Source organism: Lepidochelys kempii, chromosome 28, assembly GCF_965140265.1.
Source record: "Lepidochelys kempii isolate rLepKem1 chromosome 28, rLepKem1.hap2, whole genome shotgun sequence".
NCBI classification, from domain to species: domain Eukaryota; kingdom Metazoa; phylum Chordata; order Testudines; family Cheloniidae; genus Lepidochelys; species Lepidochelys kempii.
This window is the reverse complement of record NC_133283.1, coordinates 5,177,432-5,199,176: the sequence shown is the minus strand read 5'-3', so window position 1 is coordinate 5,199,176 and position 21,745 is coordinate 5,177,432. Positions and strand designations below refer to the sequence as shown.

Below are 21,745 nucleotides of genomic sequence, written 5' to 3'. Positions count from 1 at the left end.
ACGCGCTATCTCAGAGTGGAAGGGCGGGTGACGGGGGAGGGGTCTGGGGGCGGTCGGGGGGAGGGGCTGGTGACGGGGGGGGGAGGGTGTCTGGGGGCGGTCGGGGGGGAGGGCGGTGACGGGGAGGGGTCTGGGGGCGGTCGGGGGGGGAGAGGAGTGACGGGGGGGGAGGGGTCTGTGGGCGGTCGGGGGGGAGGGGTCTGGGGGCGGTCGGGGGGTAGGGGCGGTGACGGGGGGAGGGGTCTGGGGGCGGTCGGGGGGGGGAGGAGTGACGGGGGGGGGGGTCTGTGGGCGGTCGGGGGGGGAGGGGTCTGGGGGCGGTCGGGGGGAGGGGCGGTGAGGGTGGGAGGGTCTGGGGGCGGTCGGGGGTGGGAGGGGCGGGTGACGGGGGGAGGGGTCTGGGGGCGGTCGGGGGGGGAGGGGCGGGTGACGGGGGAGGGGTCTGGGGCGGTCGGGGGGGGAGGAGTGACGGGGGGGGGAGGGGGTCTGGGGGCGGTCGGGGGGGAGGGCGGGTGACGTGGGGGATGGGTCTGGGGCGGTCGGGGGGGGAGGGCGGGTGACGGGGGGAGGGGTCTGGGGGCGGTCGGGGGGGGAGGAGTGACGGGGGGGGAGGGGTCTGGGGGCGGTCGGGGGGGAGGGGCGGGTGACGGGGGGAGGGGTCTGGGGGCGGTCGGGGGGGGAGGGGCGGGTGACGGGGGGAGGGGTCTGGGGGCGGTCGGGGGGGGGAGGAGTGACGGGGGGGGAGGGTCTGGGGGCGGTCGGGGAGGGGCGGGTGACGGGGGAGGGGTCTGTGGGCGGTCGGGGGGGGAGGGGTCTGGGGGCGGTCGGGGGGGGGGAGTGACCGGGGGGGAGGGGTCTGGGGGCGGTCGGGGGGGGAGGAGTGACGGGGGGGAGGGGTCTGTGGGCGGGTCGGGGGGGGAGGGGTCTGGGGGCGGTCGGGGGGGGAGGGGCGGGTGACGGGGGGGGAGGGTCTGGGGCGGTCGGGGGGGGAGGAGTGACGGGGGGGGAGGGGTCTGGGGGCGGTCGGGGGGTGAGGGGCGGGTGACGGGGGGGAGGGGTCTGGGGGCGTCGGGGGGGGAGGGGCGGGTGACGGGGGGAGGGGTCTGGGGCGGTCGGGGGGGGGGAGGGGCGGGTGACGGGGGGAGGGGTCTGGGGCGGTCGGGGGGGGAGGAGTGACGGGGGGAGGGGCGGGTGACGGGGGGAGGGGTCTGGGGGCGGTCGGGGGGGGAGGGGCGGGTGACGGGGGGGAGGGTCTGGGGGCGGTCGGGGGGGGAGGAGTGACGGGGGAGGGGTCTGGGGGCGGTCGGGGGGGGGAGGGGCGGGTGACGGGGGGAGGGGTCTGGGGGCGGTCGGTGGGGGGGGAGGGCGGGTGACGGGGGGAGGGGTCTGGGGGCGGTCGGGGGGGGGGAGTGACCGGGGGGGAGGGGTCTGGGGGCGGTCGGGGGGGGGAGGAGTGACGGGGGGGAGGGGTCTGGGGGCGGTCGGGGGGGAGGGTCTGGGGGCGGTCGGGGGGGGGGAGGGCGGGTGACGGGGGGGAGGGGTCTGGGGGCGGTCGGGGGGGGGAGGGGAGGGTGGCGGGGGGGAGGGGTCTGGGGGCGGTCGGGGGGGGAGGGCGGGTGACGGGGGGGGAGGGGTCTGGGGGCGGTCGGGGGGGGGAGGGGCGGGTGACGGGGGGGAGGGGTCTGGGGGCGGTCGGGGGGGGGGAGGGGCGGGTGACGGGGGGAGGGGTCTGGGGCGGTCGGGGGGGGGAGTGACCGGGGGGGGGAGGGGCACAGACAGGGACCGGATCCATTAACTCCCCCCCCCCCCGGCCGCCCCTCCCCCCACGCCGGCCTGACGCGGCTCCGGCTCTTACCGGCTTCCGCGGTCCTCAGCGCAGCGGGCGGAAGGGCCCAGGGCGGGGGCGGGCCTCGAGGCGCGCGCGCGGGGGCACAGGCCGGAAGTGACGCCCCGGCCGAGCGCGGCGCGAGGCGGGTCCGTTCGGGCGGTTGGCGCCGCCAGCGCGCCGCGCGCAGGGGGCGGAGCCCGGAGCGGCCCCCGCGCCCCGCCCCCCTCCTCGCCGGGCGGGCGGGGCGACAGCTCTGGGGGCCGTTAACCTTTTTCCTGCCCCACCCTGGACGCCGCGTCCCCCCGCCCCCGCAGCGCGGTGCCCGAGGGAGCGGGCGGCGGGGCGCTTGCGCATGCGCGCGCCCCGAGCATGCGCCGTCCCCTCGGCTGAAGCCGCCGCCCTCCCCCTGCCCGTCCTTACCCCAGCAGCTGGAGGGGGCGGGGCACAGTCAGGGCTGGGGCGGGGCGAGGCGCTGGCAGTGGGGTAAAACCGGCCAGGCGGGGGGGGGGGGGGGCAGTCACCGTGGTGGGGCTGAGCCCCCCCCCCGTGTTGGCAATAATGGGGGGGGCAGAGGGGCTTTTTATGACCCCTCCCCCAGAGGGCACCTCTCCGCCCGGGCTGCCCAGGGCGGGTGCTTCAAGGCCGGGCCCCCCCCCCCGGCCAGTCACCGCCCGGGGGGGCTGCCGGATACTGGATTCAGGGAAATATTTTCCATCCCCCCCCCCCCGCCCGGAGAAACAAAGACAACCGGCTCAGGGCGTCCGGCTGCGTAAAGTCTCCGCGGGGCCCCAGGTTTGTTCTTCTCGGCTGCTGGGGGTCCCCGAATCCCCCTTCGCCCCTCACCCCGCGTCACGGCCCGTCTCCGGTCGCTCTGTTCCTGACGTTAAGCGAAACGAAGTTAAGCGAATCCAGGTCCCCATAAGAATTCATGTAAACGGGGGGTTAGGTTCCAGGGACATTTTTTTCGCCAGACGAAAGACATTTGTCCCGGCGTCCCCGGGCCGTGCTCTGGGCCTGCTCCCCGTGGAGCCGGGCAGGGCTCTGGGGCGCCTCCTCTCGGGGAGCAGCCTGGCTGCAGGACACCCAGCTCCCCCCCGCTTCCCCCTTCCTGGCCTCTGCCCCTCCGGGCGCTTCCCACAGCCCGTCCGCCGCAGGCGGGGTCCTGGGCGGCCAGAGGGTCCTGCCCCCAACATCCGCAGTCAGACGGGACTCTCAGCCAGCCAGGAAAACAGAGGGTTTATTAGACGACAGGAACATGGTCTGACACAGAGCTTGTAGGTGCAGAGAACGGGACCCCTCAGCCGGGTCCATTTTGGGGGGCAGTGAGCCAGACAACCCCGTCTGCCCTTCACTGCATGTCCCAGCCAGCCCCAAACTGAAACTCCCCCCAGCCCCCCCTGCTCTGGGGTTTGTCCCTTTCCTGGCAACTGATTCCTTTGTTCTCCAACCCTTCAGCTCTCACCTTGCAGGGGGGAAGGGCCCAGGCCATCCGTGGCCAGGAAACAGGGTGTCGGCCATTCTCTGTGTCCCAGACCCCTGCACACCCCTGCCCTCCAGGGCTCTGCAACAATCATACACCCTTCTCCCACCCCCTAGATACTTAAGAACTGCCTAGGGGAAACTGAGGCACCCCCACACTATTCAGAGGAAACATTAAGAACAGTCCCGCTTCGTCACAACATTACATACATATACAGTATAAGTTTTAAATAATTTTAACAAACTAATACTGTACTCTCAATGATGATTGTGAATCACAGAATCATAGAATATCAGGGTTGGAAGGGACCTCAGGAGGTGATCTAGTCCAACCCCCTGCTCAAAGCAGGACCAATCCCCAATTAAATCATCCCAGCCAGGGCTTTGTCAAGCCTGACCTTAAAAACTTCTAAGCTTGGTTGAGGCAGGGCATAGTGGGGTTGGTGGCGCAGGGGCTTGCCCGCTCCCCAGCTGGAACCCCGGGTGGGCAGAATGGGGCAAGCCCCGGCCCCGCTCTCTGGCAGGAGTGCCGGGTGGGTGGGTGAGCGGGGCGAGCCAAACAACCTTATAATGGAACGTTGCACGACTTTAAACGAGTATGTTTTCTATAGATCAGCAACCTAAATAACGAAACAATGTTAACCGGGATGACTTTAAGTGAGGAGTTACTGTAAGTACTTGCTAGTTTTCGCAATGACATCTGTGTTTCTAGCATTGCACTTGCGATGTTTTTTACTGTGGTTTCTAACTTGGCATTTTTAATTCTAACTTTTTCTTCGTATTTTTAGAGCAGAAGTTTATTCTGCTGGATCATCTGACTCCCAGACCTGGCTGAACTTCTGGGCTGGTCTCAAAACTCTTTCTTCATTCAGTCCACCAATGGTGATTGCCTTTTGCAACTGCTCTGTTGCCTCTCAATCCAGCCCTTAGTGTTTCTTCCGCATGCCATTGCTTGTGTGTAGAACTGGATTCGCAAATATTCAGTACAGGCCATATACTCTCTCATGTCACGTCCTTCTGAAGGCAAACATCTATTGTCATTTTTGCTGAACATCAGAACTGCCCTAGCGGGTCAGACCAATAGTCCATCTGGTCCAGTATCCTGTCTTCTGACAGCGGCCAGTGCCGGGTGCTTTGGAGGAATGAACACAACAGACAATCTCTGAGTGAACCATCCCATCATCCCCTCCCAGCATGTGGCAGTCAGAGGTTTAGGACACCCAGAGCATGGGCTGCACCCCTGATTATCTCAGCTAATACCTGATGCACCTATCCTGAGGCCCTGACCCTCTTCACCGGGAGCCCTGCCCTCATCAGTACAGGAGAGATGAAGGAGCACCCAGGCCTGGCTCCTCTGGGGTGCTCAGGACAGCTGGCAGTGCCTTCTGCCCCTCCCCGTTTGCCATCAGGGCATTTAGGCTGCAGCAATCTTATGGCTTCCATGTGCACGGGTGCGTTTGGGGGAGGGAAAGGACTTCTTGGCCCTCTTCTCACCTCAGCCACCGCTAATGCCTCTGTGTGATGGCAGCCACATTTTGACCCTGTAATAAACAGATTGGAATGGCTTCTGCCAGGAAAAATGTCAGGTGAGCCTAGATGGCCCTCAGGCGGGGAAATAGGAAATCCAAAATACCTTGCTCTCATTTCTACCTACCAGAGACTAAAATACACCTGCCTGGAGACAAACCCATCTGGCTCCTCTTTAGAGGCATTGGTGGTATAGTGGTGAGCATAGCTGCCTTCCAAGCAGTTGACCCGGGTTCGATTCCCGGCCAATGCAGGGATGTGATGTTTTGGGGGGAGGGATAGCTCAGTGGTTTGAGCATTGGCCTGCTAAACCCCGGGTTGCGAGTTCCATCCTTGAGGGGGCCATTTAGGGATCTGGGGCACAAATTGGGGATTGGTCCTGCTTTGAGCAGGGGGTTGGACTAGATGACCTCCTGAGGTCCCTTCCAACCCTGATCTTCTATGATTCTATATTCTGTGATACCCTACAGACGTCAAAATCTCTTTCTGAACAAGCCCTTCCATCTCCAATGAGATATTACCCCAGGAGCTGGCCGGCATCTACCCTCCCTTTGATCAGAAACTTCTCTCGGTCAAGGCCACAGGACAAGTGCCTTGCTGTCCGTGCCTGCCTGCCGAGTTGATGGTCAGGGATGGCTCCAGCATGAAAGTACATTGAAGGCGAACCCGAAGGAAACGAATGATCTTTCACATGTCCCCCGCCCAGGACAATGAATCCAGCCCACAGGATGCTCCATTGTGAGCACAGTAAAGGAAGCTGCAAAATAAATGAGAATTCAAGGATCTCACTCCCTTTTTTCCAGGCCTCTGTTAAGAGGCAATTGTGCACCAGGCAGGGTGGTTGGAAGCCCAAGACTTTATGCGTCCCCGTCCCCCCCACGTCCCCCCCCTCCCCATAGGGCTGGGGATCTGTCAGCTGTGGCCTGCAGGGGAATGGACCAATCAGCTGCGGATACAGAGAGGGCATCAGGCCACGCCTCCAGCCCGCTCTGCCTCCTGCCGCTTACTCCTGGGTTCTCGCCCCCACCAAGCCCCGTCCCGACCCCTGCGGGGGCGCCTCTGGCTCCCGCGTGCGGCTCCGCATCACCCCATCGCCCTTGACAGCTGGCAGGGGCCGCCGGTAAGAGCCCAGCCAGCGCGGTGTTTGCAGACACAGGAAGGGGCTGGAGCAGCCGGGAGCGGTGGGTGCCGGGAGGAAGGAGGCAGAACAAAGCCCCGAGACAAGGGGGGGGCTGGAGCAATTTGTGCGGGGGGAGGGGGGCTGAGAGCCAGTGAACCAACCTGTGACCCCTGTGTATGATGGAAACCGCTTCCCCCCCAATTCCTGTGCGCAGAGCTCGCAGCTCCCTGGGGTGGGGGCCCTGGCCCAGCTCCCCTGTGATCCGGGGGGGGGGGGGCTGAGCAGCTGCGCCAAACCCTGTGCGGTCTGTGCTGGGGGGGAGCCCGTCATTAACCCCTCCGTGCCTGGCTGGGGGGGGGGCTTTCTCCAGCTGGGCCGGTGAGTGAGAGACCCGTGGGGGGAGCGCTGGGGGGGGCAGAGGCTGGGGCCCGGCGGGGGGGGGTCCCCTGTGGGGGGAGGTGGGGTGTCGGGAGGGGGGAGAAGCCAGAATTGTGGGGAGAGAAGGTCGGGGGGGGGAGGGGGTTGAACTATCTCTGTACAGCCAGGAAATTCCCAGGGGAGAAGTGGGGGGCGGGGGGGGGAGGTGAGTTAATTTGTTCTGGTCCCTGTTTGTGCTACTTGCCCCCCCCCCCCCCAAACTCTCTCTCGTTCTTCCCCTTTTCTCTCCCAGTGTCACATGTGGCTGTAAAACCCGGGGCAATTCCCCTCCCCCTTCCCCTCCAACCATCCACTCCCATGCCCCCCCATAATCCTCAAATGTCCATTTACAGTCTCCTCCCATGGAGGTGGGGGGGGATTTTCCCACCCATTTTATCTGCAGCCATTTGTCCTTGTTCCGGTGGAAAATTGTCACCCTGAGTCATTCCCCCAAAGGGATCGGAGTCGGTGGGGGCTGTTTGGGGGAGCCCTGAGACCCGGCTGCCTCTGGGGTGGGGATGGGGATGGGGTGGCTGTTCTCCGCCAGCAACAGGGCAGGGAAGGGCACAGGAGAGGAAGGGAGGAGCACATGTCCCCCGTGGAGACTGGCCAGACCCCGGTTTCCCAATCCCAGTTGCTGCCCCCGAACTGCCAACACCGTCGCCCCCAGTCACCTGCCCATCCCCCACTGCTGCCCCCTTCCCTCACCCAGGGACCTTCCAGCTCCCCCCTCCCCGGCCCTCTTCAATCAGCTCCTCAAAGGGCTCCCTGCTGCCCAGGTGAATCCTGGGTGTGGTGGGGGGGAGGACCATCACTTTCTGTCTGTGTTGGGCAGTCATATAAAATCCAGTCAAACTGTCCCCCTTTCCCCTCCCGTTATTTAATAGCGACCTAAAGTCCCCTCAGGCCTGGGTGTTTTTCTCTCGTGTTCTCAAATGCAGCGTTTGGGGCCTGCTTTTCTCTGCAAATCTCAAAGACTGATATCAAATACTCTAAAATTTTGCCCCTTTTCTCTCTAGGTGGCTGTCCCTGATTGAATCTGCCCAGAGGCTTTCCCCTGTCGCTCTAATTATAAAATACGAAGAAAATCTCAGATTTGGCCCTTTCTCAAATCCTTGAACGTGGGTCTCAAATCTTTGCAAATGTCGCCCCTTTTTCTCTCTTCACTGATCAGATATTGATGGGGAAACGCACTCAGATTTTACCTCATCTCCACAACTGACAGAAAATCCCTCAGATTTTCCACTTTTCTCTAACTTACAAAACTAGATCCACATTCCTCAGGTTTCCGCCCTTTTCTCTTTCATTTCTCAGCATTGATCTCAAATCTCAGGTTCTGCCTCTTTCTACGTCATCATCAAACGTCAATTAAAAATCCTGGATGCGTCAGGGGAAATTGCCCAGTGATCGTCTTTCCCTCTCCTTTGAGAATCATTTGAATCATCTGAACTTTTTATAAATGTTCTCCGAACAAATCACATAACTCATAACTCACCCCTAAGAGGCTAACAATTTCCCTGGCCACTGCCCATAACCATTCTTCTTGGGACTAGAAATGCTTTGCTGATAACTGCAATAAAATGTATGGGGCAGAGACACCTAACCCCAAGGTCGGCTGTCCAAACATTCCTTCTGTTTTCATGGAACCATAACTCCCTTTTCCCGACCTCCCATGGGAATACACAGAGTGGAGAAAGGGAAGAGGACAGGGTGTGGCAAACCTGCCAGAACTCACTTAATAAGTGGCTTAGGTTCTAGGAACAGACCCATGAGGGTTCAGAAGTAGAAATACCCTAATTTGCGGATGGAGCTGTGTCGCGGGGTAGATACACCCGGCGAAGGGGTGTCCAGTCATGTACAGTCAGTGGGGAGCTTACGTCTCGGCTGCCAGAGTCTCCCGGATGGCCTAACCCATAAAACAGGAGAGCGTGACCTAGCGGTCAGAGTTATTTGGCTACCTTTGCTCCCCGGGGCAGCGTGACCTAGCGGTCAGAGTCTGTGGGCTACCGTTACGCTCAGGGCAGAGTGACCTCACAGTCAGGACAGATTTTGGGCCACCATCCAGGGGCTGTGGCCATTGAGCAGGGCGGAGCGGCAAACACCCAGTCTCAAGAGTGCAGTGTCGTAACTCCAGTGAACTGGACTAGTGTCTCTTTCCCCTGGGCCGCTTCCTACCAGGTCCTCGGGGTCCACAGGTCCTCTGGGTCTCTCGGGTCGTTGGCTGGCGCGGTCTATGGTGTCTCAGTCCCTTCCGGGGTCTCTGCAGGGTGTCCGGTGTCCCCCTGGCCTCTGTGGACTGGGGCTCCCACAGATCCCTGGAGGGAGGTCGCAATGTGCATCCTTCCTCCTTGGCAGTGCAGGCCGGCAGACGAGCTGCTTTCCTTTGTATCCTGCTTCGGGGCTGAGCATGCCTAGCAGGCATGGAGGGGCGTAGTTTCCTCGGCCTACAATGCACAGCTAACCCCAGCATGGCCTGTGCGGAGGAGATAGATCTCATCACAGGCGTGGAAAACAGCCCAGACTCCCAGTGCTGGAGCCTGACCCGACTCACCAGCGGCTGCTGTGAGATAGGAAGGGGGCACCCACCACTCAGATTTCGGGGAGATTCCCCTCCCTCATATCCACCTCCTCACAAGGAGGAAGGTGTTGGGCTTCTGACCAGGGAGCTCGCCCTGGACCCTGCTAGGGGCTCCATCTCCGGTATCCGTCTGTGGCTAGTAGGTGTGTGATGGATCTGCTGGGAGAGAGGAGGGGCTCTCTCTTTGCCCCTCACCCTGGTGTTTCCTGGGTGCTCTGAGGGGTGTGGGGGTGGGACTCTGTTGACTGTGAGCCACCCAGAGCTTCCATTTGATCGGCTCCTCTCCCCCACGAATAGTGGGGCTGTGTCTGGGGCAGCAGGTTCTGAGTGTGGGACTCTTGCTCTTTCAGGGGCTGGTGACCTTCGAGGAGGTGGCTGTGTATTTCACCAGGGAAGAGGGGGCCCTGCTGGACCCCGCTCAGAGAGCCCTCTACAGAGACGTCATGCAGGAGACCTACGAGAATGTGACCTCGCTGGGTAAGGATTCCTGACCCCTCGGTTCTTAGAAGGGGAAATGCAGAGTTAAGGTTCATGTCACCCCCACAATGTAACCTTAACTCTGCCCTGTTTCAGCATGACCCCGACATGCGAATGACACACACAGACTAGCCCTCTGCCCTGCTCACTACACAACACCCTGGGAACAGAGCACAGGAGAACTACAGCACGGTGTCAGATTTCTCCTGTTTGCTCAGGTAAAATGGGGGGTTGGGTCCCACATAACGAACAGAAGCTTCCAACCCCTGCCCCTCTCTCAAACACTGAGCCTGCTCCACCCAGACCAGCTCCGACTTGCAAAGTGATCCCACTCCCTTACCCTCACCATGAGGTTTCCTTCTGAGTCGTTGCCTTCACTTGCCCCTCACTAAGCCCTGGAGACCACTAGCGTGTATCCCACCAGGGTGCTGGCAATCCTCAGGGCAGGAACTCCCCCTTGTGCACCTTCACTGACACAACCTACAACACTGAGCACTGAAATGGGGCAGGCTCGGTCCCTCAGGGGTCACACGCACCTCTCTGCATACTAGTCACAACTCTGCCAAGCTGCTCCAAGTACTCCCTCCACCGTCCGATTACGGCTACACCTGACCCAGTGCACACAGCCGGAGGGGATGCGGATAAATGCTGGGATTCCCGTCTGGAGAACACAACACCAACAACGGCATGTTCTTAGTCCTTCCTTGTATCTGTTATAGATCCATAGGTTTGTAACGCCAGAAGGGCTGGTTTAGGTTATGTAGTCTGATCTCCTGTACAACTGTGACGGGACCCCCAGGGTGCAGCCTGGGACTGTGGGATCACTTTGCCCCCTGAACTGTCTCCGGCCTGGGTTGTCCCTCCCAAAGCCTCGCCAGTGACCAGCAGCAAACCCCTCCAGGCGCTGTGATCACTCAGCACAACCTGATGTGGAGACCCCACACCCAGCTAGGCTGCATGAACGCTCCCAGAGCCACTCACGAATCACACAGAGACCGGCACCAGCCAAATCCCCGCCCCCGCTCCCAGCCTTGTACCTCGGGAATCTACCGTCTTGCACTGCTCAAGACGAGCAATGCAAATTTATTAATTGGTTCCCCACTTCGTCAGTGGAAAGTGGACACATACCAGCCTTTGCAAAACCTGAGCAGATTTACCATACGCTTCAGGGAAACTCATTGGTAAAGATAAACAGCAAAACAAATCTATTGGCTACAAAAGATAGATTTTTAAGTGACTATAAGTGATAGGCAAAAAGTCAGAGTGGTTACCAAAATAAAATACCAGCACGCAGTCTAAACTCTCAATCCTATTAGACAGGGCAACAACTGGATTAAGCAGGTTTTCTCACCCCACTGGATATTGCCGTTCATAGGACACAGGTTTGTCCCTTAAACCTGGGCCAGTCTCCTCTGTTGGCGTCTTCAAACTTCTGAGCGTGTTTGTTGTTTGCAGCATAGGTGGGGGCAGGAGAAAGGCCAGGCAAGTGGCCCCTGTGTTCTGTTTTATACCCTTAGTCCAGGTGCTTGGAGAACACAAGCCCAGGCATGTCTGGGGGCATTGCTGAGTCCCCAGGCAAGGTTCAGCAATTCTCCTGGTGTGGCCTCATGCAGGTGAGCCATTGCATTATAGCTCCCTTGTTGGACAGTGGCTGGTGACTTCTGTTCAGCGCCCACCCGGGTGTTGGTTACCTCCCTTGTCATTGCCTCAGGAAAGCTAGTATCTGGGCACCTCCCAAACCCACAGCGTGTTTTAGTTACAACCACACAACACAATTCTCATAACTTCATATGCACTGAAGAGAGACACATTTAGATAGAGCAGTGGCTTTCAGCAGATCATAACCTTTTTCTTGATACCTCACACGGCCTGCTTTATATGCAATATGCAATTATATATAAATGAGGAATATGGGGGTTGCCGGGCGCTCCCCCAAGGCATGGAAAGTCACAATAACTCGGGCAATAGAATTTCATCCAGTTACGGCTGTCCTGAGCTGAACACCTTGTGTTTGACTAAATCCTATTCAAAAAGGCATCCAGCCTTGACACGAAGACTTCAACAGAGGGAGAATTCTCCAGTTCCCGTGGTCGTTTGCTCACCTTTCCAGCACCTTGACAGAACCGTTCCCAGTGGCTCTTACCAGCTGCAGGGTTGGGAGCACAGTTAAGGATGCATTGCAGGGGTAGTGTGTATGTTAACTTCATTTTCTGCTTTGCAGAGGTTTATGTTTAGCCACCGTCCATATGATGAAAGGCAGGAGACAGCTCTGGGCACCCTTAACTCTGCAGTAAAGTAGTTTCTGGGCATTTGATTTCCTTCATTTTCTGTAGTGGACTTTTTGCCACTCTACCTCTGTCTACACTTGAGCTTTTGCCAGCATAGATAGGTTGGATTTGCAGGGGAAGGGAGCAGGAGGGAAAGTGATTTTTCATCGCCCGAAACAATTGAGCTACCGCAGCAAAACTTTCAAGAGCAGACCGCGTCCGAGGCTGCATGTGGATTTTACAGCACTTCAAAATATTCCCAGCAGGGACGCGATAGACTCACACAAACTGCTGGGCCCTCTGAGTGTCTCCCTGGAGAGTCCAGCCCCTGTTCCGTTGGACGCTCACAGTATTCACAGCTATAGCAGCTTCAGAGTGACCCTTCCCATCAGCGATCCACTTAACCCAGCACTTAGATGTGTTTAGAGTGAAAACAAGGAAATGTTTATCGAATGAAGTCTCGAATTGTAAGTGACGGCAAGCAGAGGTATTGGGGAAAACGACACTCAAGTACAATGAGAGCACGGTTCCTAGGACCCACACTTACGAACGCGATCCTCTCATGTGTTGTAAATGCTTGTGCAAAATGCTTATTGTCTGTTGGTGAGACAAACCATGCTGTCCGCTTGCCGCCAGGGTGTGCCCCTGTACGTCCAAATGTACCTCAACGTGCCATTCATAGACCGGATCCTGCTGCTGCTTTGTGTGTGTGTAAATTCCCTCTCTCGCAGATTTCACAAGCTCTTCATTAGCATCTGGCTCTGTGTACAAATTGGGACACCTCCCCCGTCTGTCTGTCTGAGCCCATCTGTCTCTTGTCTTCGCATTACATTGTCAGCTCTTGGGGGCAGCTTTTTGTTCTGTGTCTGCAGAATCTCCAGCACCGTGGGACTGTTGCGTGTCTGAGTTAATGACTCAAGGTTGTCAGAATAACCGGCTCAGTTGGAATTATTTAATCTAAGATCATCAATCGGAGATAAGTACAGCAGTATACAGCGTACAGACAGAAATAGGTACATTACCACCCTTTGTTGTCAGACTAAGAGCTGGATCTGTGTCGCCCCGGCATCCGGAGGGGACGTGCAGTGTTCGTTCCCCCCAACTAAATTCCCATATCGGTATCCTTATAGAGGGTTTCGGACAAAGGAAACCTCATTGCCAAGAATATTCTCCCAGAACCATATGTTCTGGTGTCGTTTCTGTACATTCTCAGTTTACCTGATTTATGAGTGAAGGCATGATCATTTACAGCCGGGAGAACTAACAGTTCTTCAAGATAACATCTCTCAGTGGGTCCTTCTTACCCCACAATCATCCTTCCCTGTTGATTTCCCCAACAGGAAATATCTGCTGTTACGTTCATCCCTTATTAGTTTCCCAAGTCTATATGTGCTTATGCCAGCATTATGGATATGTGTTAAAGAGAGGGTTTCCAAGCTTATCTGCAGTTGTATAGACATGGAAGGTGTGCAAGACTGTTAAAATATAGAATAATAGAGAACATTCCTGAACCGGGTCACTTACCGGTCAAGGGTCGGTGTTCTGGGCCTTAGAATTCAGAGAGACTCTTTGTTGAACTAAAAGTATTAATATTTAATAACCGGTACCAACAGGATCCTGGTCAACGGCTGAGAATATGAGCATTACAGTAATACAAATAATAAATAACAATAATTGGCAGGTCCAAGCAGTGGGGGAGAGAGCAGGGGAGTGGCCAGTCGGTGGTAGGCTGGTGGGGGGTAGGTTTGGGGTAAAGAGTTCCTGTGAGCTGGGACGTCTGGGGGCAGTGGGGGGCTGGAAGATCTGGGAAGGAGTGGAGTTAGCATGCCGAGGAGTTGGAGGGGGGGAGTAGCGGGTAGGTGGGGGCTGGGTAGTGTTTGCTCCAGGAAATGGGGGAAACTAGCAATGGGAGGGAGGGAAGAGGAGCTCTTGGGAGTCAGAAGCAAAGAAGACTTGGGGCAGTGGAAAGGTGAGTTGGAAAACGATTGGGCAGTGGGAAATTTGGGGGAGCCTGTAGTGAGGAAGGCAGTGGCAATGGGAGGGGAGGAAAAAACACAAGGAGCAGGTGCTCCGGGGGCAGTGGGATGAGAGCAGAGTGGTTGAGAGCAGTGGGATGAAGGGGAGTGGGTGTCAAAATCAGGGAGCAGGCTAGTGCAGCCTGTCCCCTTCCTGGTCTGTCTCATAAGAGCGGCCAGACTGGGTCAGACCAAAGGTCCATCCAGCCCCGTGTTCTGTCTTCCAACAGTGGCCAATGCCAGGTGCCCAGAGGGAAAGAACAGAACAGGGAATAATCAAGTGATCCGTCCTCTCTCTCCCGTTCCCAGCTTCTGGCAAACAGAGGCTAGAGACACCATCCCTGTCCATCCTGGCTAATAGCCATTGATGGACCGATCCTCCATGAATTTATCTAGTTCTTTTTCGAACCCTGTTATAGTCTTGATCTTCACAACCTCCTCTGGCAAGGAGTTCCACAGGTTGACTCTGCGTTGTGTGAAGAAATACTTCCTTTTGTTTGTTTCCCAGAAGCTGGGAATGGGCGACAGGGGATGGATCACTGGGCGATTCCCTGTTCTGTTCATTCCCTCTGGGGCACCTGGCCCTGGCCGCTGCCGGAAGATAGGACCCTGGGCTAGCTGGACCATTGGTCTGACCCAGTCTGGCCGCTCTTACATTCTTATGTAGATAGCTAACTCTAGTTCAAGTAATAAGTGGTACCATTTGTCTCTCTTGATTAGCAAAGAATCCTTATTATTCCTCTGAATGGTTCAGGGAAAAGTAGCCATTGCAGAGCACATGATTTGGGGAAAATTCAGATGTTGCTATTTCTTACCAAGTGTATCCAAGGCTGCTGGAAGCCAGAATCTGCCGGGGTGTAAGAAGCAGGCGGCTGGAGTCAGAGCTGCTGGTCCAGGGTTATTTATCTCACAGACACTCAGTGCGTCCTTGAATGCTGGCTGGGAACATCCAGACAAGGGAGCTCCAGCAGCAGAACACTGAAAGTCACCCAGGATTACAGATGACACAACTCCTCACTGGTCCGGATTGCCCCCCAGAGTGTGAAAATGGCCTAGGTTGGTAGTGACATGACTTGAGACCTGGAGAGTCCTGCTCCCCCATCACCATCTGCAATAGCCACAATCTCTCTTCTCTGCAGGCTCCTTGGATCTTGGGCTCCATCGTTCCTGAAGTCACCTGGCCTGATTCTTATTTTTCACATTCTGCTTTTCCAGACTAATTAGAATATGTTGCTCCTGAATTATAGAATCTAATTTCCCAGCATTCTCCACACCCGGAGATTTTTATGCTCCTTCCCATTACACCTGACTCACTAGGTTCCCTAATTCTGCAATATGTGCTTTCCTGACATCTAACAGTGCTGAGGTCCTGGTGTCACTGTGCCTCCGTGGGTCCCCGCTGAGAACACCAGATTCAGGACAAACTGCTGAGAAATAGGGCAGACTCCACCCCAAACCGGTGGTTATTCTACCATTGGATGTACCAAGGCAGTAGCAAAAGCAAACGTCTGTCTCCCCACACAGTCGTCAAAAAGGCAATCTCCTTAAGCATTGCAGCGTCTACTTCGCCACCCAGACACTTGACCTTATGAGTGGTGGATATTGACAACCCATGTCATCAAAGGGTTCTTCTGATCTCAGAAGATCAGCCACACAGCCAGCTCAATCTATAACTCAGATACCCAAGAATCACGTTGTTGCCAGTCTTTTAATAGCGAACATCTAAAGGTTTATTTATAAGAGAAAAGAAAAAGTTAAAAGGTTAAGGAAATCACACACACACACACACACACACATATATATATATTTGCAAAGGTCTTGTATCAGGTTTGAAGCAGAGATGGAATAAACTGCTAGTTAGCAAAAGTCGTCTCTGGAAATTACCCAAACAGCCTGCGGGTCATCAGTCCTTGTTTAAGGCTTCCTTGTTAGCAATCCAGCCCCAAGAAATGAAACAGGAAAAGAAGACAAAATCCACAGTCTTTTATACCCTCTCGTGTGTGGACGGAATTCTACTGTCCCAGACAAAGCCCTCCGTCTAAGTCTGTAGAAAATGACAGGGACAAGATGGAGTCCAGGGTCACCTGAGCAAGTCACATGCTCTTAAAATACTCGCTAACTGACAGGGGCAAACCACCGGTCACTTGGAGGCTAATCACAGAACGGTAGGACTGGAAGGGACCTCGAGAGGTCGTCTAGTCCAGTCCCCTGCACTCATGGCAGGACTAAGTATTATCTAGACCATCCCTGGCAGGTGTTTGTCCAGCCTGCTCTTAAAAATCCCCAACGATGGAGATTCCACAAACGTCCTGGGAAATTTACTCCAGGGCTTAACCACCCTGACAGGTAGGAAATTTTTCCTAACGTCCAACCTAAACCGCCCTTCCTGCAATTTAAGCCCATTGCTTCTTGTCCTATCCTCAGTAGTTAAGAAGAACAATTTTTTTCCCTCCTCTTTGTAACATAAGAACGGCCATACTGGGTCAGATCAAAGGTCCATCTAGCCCAGTGTCCTGTGCCAGGTGCCCCAGAGGGAATGAACAGAACAGGGAATCATCAAGTGATCTGTCCTCTCTCTCCCATTCCCAGCTTTTGGCAAACAGAGGCTAGGGAAACCATCCCTGCCCATCCTGGCTAATAGCCATTGATGGACCTGACCTCCATGAACTTATCTAGTTCATTTTTGAACCCTGTTATATTCTTGGACTTCACACCATCCTCTGGCAAGAAATTCCACAGGTCGACTGTGCGTCGTTTGAAGAAATACTCCCTTTTCTTTGTTTTAAACCTGCTGCCTGTTAATTTCGTTGGATGACCCCTAGTTCTTGTGTTATGAGAAGTAGCAAACAACACTTCCTTATCTACTTTTTCTAGACCAGTCATGATTTTATAAACCTCTCTCATATCCCCCCTTTGTCGTCTCTTTTCCAAGCTGAAAAGTCCCAGCCTTCTTAATTGCTCCTCATTCGGAAGCCGTTCCAGACCCCTCATCATTTTTGTTGCCCTTTTCTGAACTTTTTCTAATTCCAATATATCTTTTTTAAGATGGGGCAATCAGAACGGCACGCAATATTCAAGGGTGTGGGCGTACCATGGATTTATATTGAGGCAATACGATATTTTCTGTCTTATTATCTAATGACCTTTTATGTACTTGAAAACTATTATGTCCCTGCTCAGTCTTCTCTTCTCCAGACTAAACAAACCCGTTTTTTTCAATCTGCCCTCATAGGTCATGTGTTCTAGGCCATTAATCATTTTTATTGTTCTTTACTGGACGTTTTACAATTTGTCTACATCTTTCCCGAAATGTGGCCCCAGAACTGGAAACAATACTCCAGTTGAGGCCTAATCAGAGCGGAGTACAGCCGACAAGCTAATACATCCCAGAATGATGTTTGCTTTTTTTGTAACAGCGTTACACTGTTCACTCATATTTATCTTGTGATCCGCTATGACCCCCAGACCCCTTTCCGCAGTACTCCTTCCTAGGCAGTCATTTCCCATTGTGTATGTGTGCAACTGATTGTTCCTTCCTAAGTGGAGTACTTGCATTTGTCCTTCTTGAATTTCATCCTGTTTACTTCAGACCATTTCTCCAGTCTGTCCAGATCATTTTGAATTTTAATCCTATCCCCGAAAGAGCTCGCAACACCTCCCAGCTCTGTATCATCTGCAAACTTTATAAGTGTCCTTTCTATGCCATTATCTAAATCATTGATGAAGATATTGAACAGAACTGGACCCAGAACTGATCCCTGCCGGACCCCACTCATTATGCCCTTCCACCTGGAATGTGAACCACGGATAACTACTCTCTGGGAACAATTTCCCAACCAGTTATGCATCCATCTTATAGTAGCCCCATCTAGGTTGTATTTCTCGAATTTTTTTGTGAGACAATATCAAAAGCCTTACTAAAGTCAAGATATACCACATCTACCACTTTCCCACTAGCCACAAGGCTTGTTACCCTGTCAAAGAAAGCTATCAGGTCGATTTTAACATGATTTGTTCTTGACGAATCCATGCTGACTGTTACTTATCACCCTTATAGGTGTTTGCAAATTGATGGCTTAATTATTTGCTCCGTTATCTTTCCAGGTACAGAAGTTAAGCTGACTGGTCTGTAACTCCCCGGGCTGTCCTTATTTCCCTTTTTATAGATGGGCACTAGATTTGCCCTTTTCCAGTTCTCTGGAATCTCTCCTGTTTTCCATGACTTTTCAAAGATAATCGCTAATGGCTCAGATACCTCCTCAGTCAGCTCCTTGAGTGTTCCAGGATGCATTTCATCAGGTCCTGGTGACTTGAAGACATCTAACTTGTCTAAGTAATTTTTAATTTGTTCTTTCCCTATTTCAGCCTCTGATCCTCCCTCATTTTCACTGGCATTCACTATGTTAGACGTCCAGTCGCTACTAACCTTTTTGGTGGAAACTGAAACAAAAAAGTCATTTAGCACTTCCATTTCCACATTTTTTGTTGTTATTTCCCCCCCTCATTGCGTAATGGGCCTACCCTGTCCTGGGTCTTCCTCTTGCTTCTAATGTATTTGTAGAATGTTTTCTTGTTACCCTTTATGTCTCTAGCTAGTTTAATCTTGTTTTGTGCCTTGGCCTTTCTAATTTTGTCCCTACATACTTGTGTTATTTATTTATATTAATCCGTTGTCATTTGACCTAGTTTCCACTTTTTGTAGGATCCTCTTTTGGATTTCAGATCATTGAAGATCTCCTGGTTAAGCCAGGGTGGTCTCTTGCCAGACTTCCTGTGTTTCCTATGCAGTGAGATAGCTTGCTCTTGTGCCCTGAATAATGTCTCGTTGAAAAACTGCCAATTGTCTTAAATTGCTTTTCCCCTTAGACTTGCTTCCCATGGGATCTTACCTACCAACTCCCTGAGTTTGCGAACATCTGCCTTCTTGAAATCCATAGTCTTTATTTTGCTGTTTTCCCTCCTACCATTCCTTAGAATCATGACCTCTATCATTTCGTGATCACTTTCACCCAAGCTGCCTTCCACTTCCAAATTCTCCACCAGTTCCCCCCTATTTGTCAAAATCCAATCTAGAACAGCCTCCCCCCAGTAGCTTCCTCCACCTTCTGAAATAAAAAATTGTCTCCAATACATTCCAAGAATTTACTGGCTAATTTGTGCCCTGCTGTGTTATTTTCCCAACAGACATCTGGGGAGTTGAAGTCCCCCGTTACCACCAAAGCTGTGCTGTGGATGATTTTGTTAGTTGTTTAAAAATGTGTCTGCTGTTAGAGTCATCGGGGTCAAATGAGTTTCTTCTATGGTCCATTCTGAGAGTTAAATGTTCTTTGATGGGCCATCAACACGAAGCTATCTGGCTTCCTCCTTTCCCAGCCAAGCATCTTTGTGGGTCTGTGCATGCTGTTTCCAGTGCAATAAAAGCGAAGTTTTTGAACGGTAACTCATCTTTATTTGTTTTCTACACATTGGGATAGTGGGCACGTCCAGTACATAAGCCGACATTTTAATCATTGGCTTCCTGGAATGTAAGGCCCCAAATCTCAGCATTACTTCCCAGGAAAATGACATGTAAAGTAACATTGAAGCACCTCTGACAGAGAGATACATTACTAGTTCTCATTTTCAAAGTGTTGCCTCAAAGCCTCCCTGACTTGAATTCCTCCCCTCTGGGCTCCTCTGACAGCCCTGGTATCTCGCCGCTCAAAATCAGCGGCCAAGCGGTCTGCCTCAGCACTTCACCCACGAGCAAACCTTTCACCTTTAGCTTCACAAAGGTTATGCAACGTGCAATCACAGAGCTATGATCATGGGAATATTATCCTCATTAATGTCTAACCTGTCATAAAGGCATCGCTAGCGTGCCTTCAATCTGCCAAAGGCACATTCAACTGTCATCCAGCACCACCTCAGCCTGTTGCTGAACCGCTCCTAGGTGTCCCGTGTAAGGTTACATGAGCCATGGCTGTAAGGCATACGCTGGGTCTCCCAGGATCACTATAGGCATTTCCACATCGCCCACTGTGATCTTCTGGTCTGGAAAGAAAGTCCGTGCTTGCAGCTTTCTGTACAGGCCGGTGTTCCTGAAGATGCGTGCGTCATGCATCTTCCCAGACCACCCTGCATTGATGTCAGTGAAACGCCCATGGTGATCCACAAGCTCCTGCAACACCATGGAGAAGGACTCCTTCCTATTGATGTACTCCATCACAAGGTGGTCTGCTGCCTAATTTGGAATGTGTGTGCCATCTATCACCCCTCCACAGTTAGGGAAACCCATTTCTGCAAAGCTGTCCACTATTTCACGCACATTTCCCATAGTCACGGACACAGTCCTTCATAGCAGGATATGATTAATTGCCCTGCACACTTGCATTAATGCAGCCCCAACGATCTACTTCTCGACTCCAAATTGATTCATGACCGATCGGTAGCAGTTTGGCGTCACCAGCTTCCACACAGCGATTGCCACACGCTGCTCTATCGATAGGGCAGCTCTCATTCTGGTATCCTTGTGCTGCAGGTCTGGGGCCAGCTCCGCACCCGGTTCCAGGAAGGTGGCTTTCCGCATCTGAAAGTTCTCTAGCCACTGCTCTTCATCCCACACCTGCACGACGATACGATCCCACCACTCAGTGCTTGTTTCCCGAGCCCAAAAGTGACGGTCTACCCTCTGCAGCTGTTCTGTGAATGCCAAAAGCAATCTAAAGTTGCTCCTATCCATATCATGAAGCATGTCGGGCACCCAAGAGTCTTCTTCAGGGGGGAACTTGACGATTAACCGCACTGCCATCCGCAATGTCTTCGTGACAGTTAACAGAGCATGGGAGAGCAGGGCGGGATCCATCCCTTCTCACAAAGATGCCGGGGTGCACAGCAAAGAAGGGCCATTGAAAAATGCCGCAAAAGAAAGCCAGAAGCCCGTGGGACAGAAGGCAATGCATCGAGCCAGGTCCCAAGATGCGCCACGATCTGCCCTGCCTTCCCGCAACACGTAGCGACAGAAGGTTTCGAGTTGGACGGTGGGATAGGTACCCACAGTGCATTGCTCACACTGTTGATGATGGTGCCCCAACCATGGACGCGTGCTGCCGACAGAGGAAGCAAGTGTCAGCATGAGATTCTGGGGGTTTTTTTATGTTGACTTTTGGGTGTCAACATCACTATTGTCGACAAAAAATTGGTAGTGTAGACAGGGCCAGAGAGAATCTCTCCTGTTTTCCCCTCCTCTTTTTATAATTCAGTCCTATGTGCTAAAAACGTCTTCAGTTCTCAGCTGAGTCATGGAGATGGGCTGTGGATGTGAGCTTCAAGCCATCCCTGTGATGGAATGTAAATTTCTTGTTCACACCTTCCCCTCCCCCCCCCCGCTGGAGAATGACTATTTGACCAGGGGCCAGCCTTGCTGTCTGTGGGTGTTCCCCAGGATTGAAATGTATTTTCACTAACATCCTACAGTAAAATCTCATAACTGTACATACACAGTATTGCTACACATTTTAACAGGACGATAATGTTTGCTGATTATGCATTTCCAAATGATACCTGGCAAGGCGTACTTTGTACAAAATAGATCATAATTTTGTAGAAGAGTGAACATAGGGGTACAGACTGTCACACAGTGTCTATCTGCGTGTTCACAGCAGATACATCCCTCATTAGCAGAGTGTTCTGCACCTTTGAGGACCTGGGGACCTGGATCTGGACTTTATTGGTTACTAAGGACTGGGGCTTAATTAAAAAAAAAAAATTAATGACAACATCTTAGGAATTCACCTGATCTCATTTGTTTTCTTTCATCTGAGCAGGGTTTCCCGTTTTCAGACCTGATGTGATCTCCCAGCTGGAACAAGGGGCAGAGCCGTGGGTCCCAGACCTCCAGGGTTCAGAGGAAAGGGAGATCCTGAGAGATCCCTGCACAGGTGAGGAAACATGAAACCTAGTCAGAGTCTGAAAGTGCCTGAAGGAAACATCTGGGATCCTCTACAAAGACCTTGGGAGCTCTCTGAGTTCAGGATTGTCCCCAGCAAGCGTCATATC

General features: G+C 54.0%; 1 protein-coding gene and 1 non-coding gene across 6 annotated transcripts in view; both read left to right on the top strand.

The window, feature by feature from the left end:
* Positions 1–5,015: 5,015 nt before the first annotated feature.
* TRNAG-UCC (transfer RNA glycine (anticodon UCC)) lies at positions 5,016–5,087 on the top strand. The gene has a single exon. It is a non-coding gene; the product is annotated as a tRNA-Gly (tRNA).
* A 703-nt stretch (positions 5,088–5,790) lies between these two features.
* Positions 5,791–21,745, top strand: part of LOC140904230 (uncharacterized) — a 36,992-nt gene continuing 21,037 nt past the window's right edge. Inside the window, exons 1-4 of one of the 5 annotated variants that reach the window (XM_073326669.1) lie at positions 5,791–5,954; positions 9,300–9,426; positions 9,523–9,644; positions 18,893–19,144. In XM_073326669.1, the coding sequence (XP_073182770.1) occupies positions 18,964–19,144 (181 nt within the window). In that variant the 5' untranslated portion in view covers positions 5,791–5,954; positions 9,300–9,426; positions 9,523–9,644; positions 18,893–18,963. Of the gene's footprint in view, positions 6,016–9,299; positions 9,427–9,522; positions 9,645–9,977; positions 10,112–18,892; positions 19,145–21,513; positions 21,628–21,745 lie in introns of all 5 variants that reach the window. The other 4 variants (XM_073326670.1, XM_073326666.1, XM_073326667.1 and 1 more) reach the window with 4 other exon arrangements.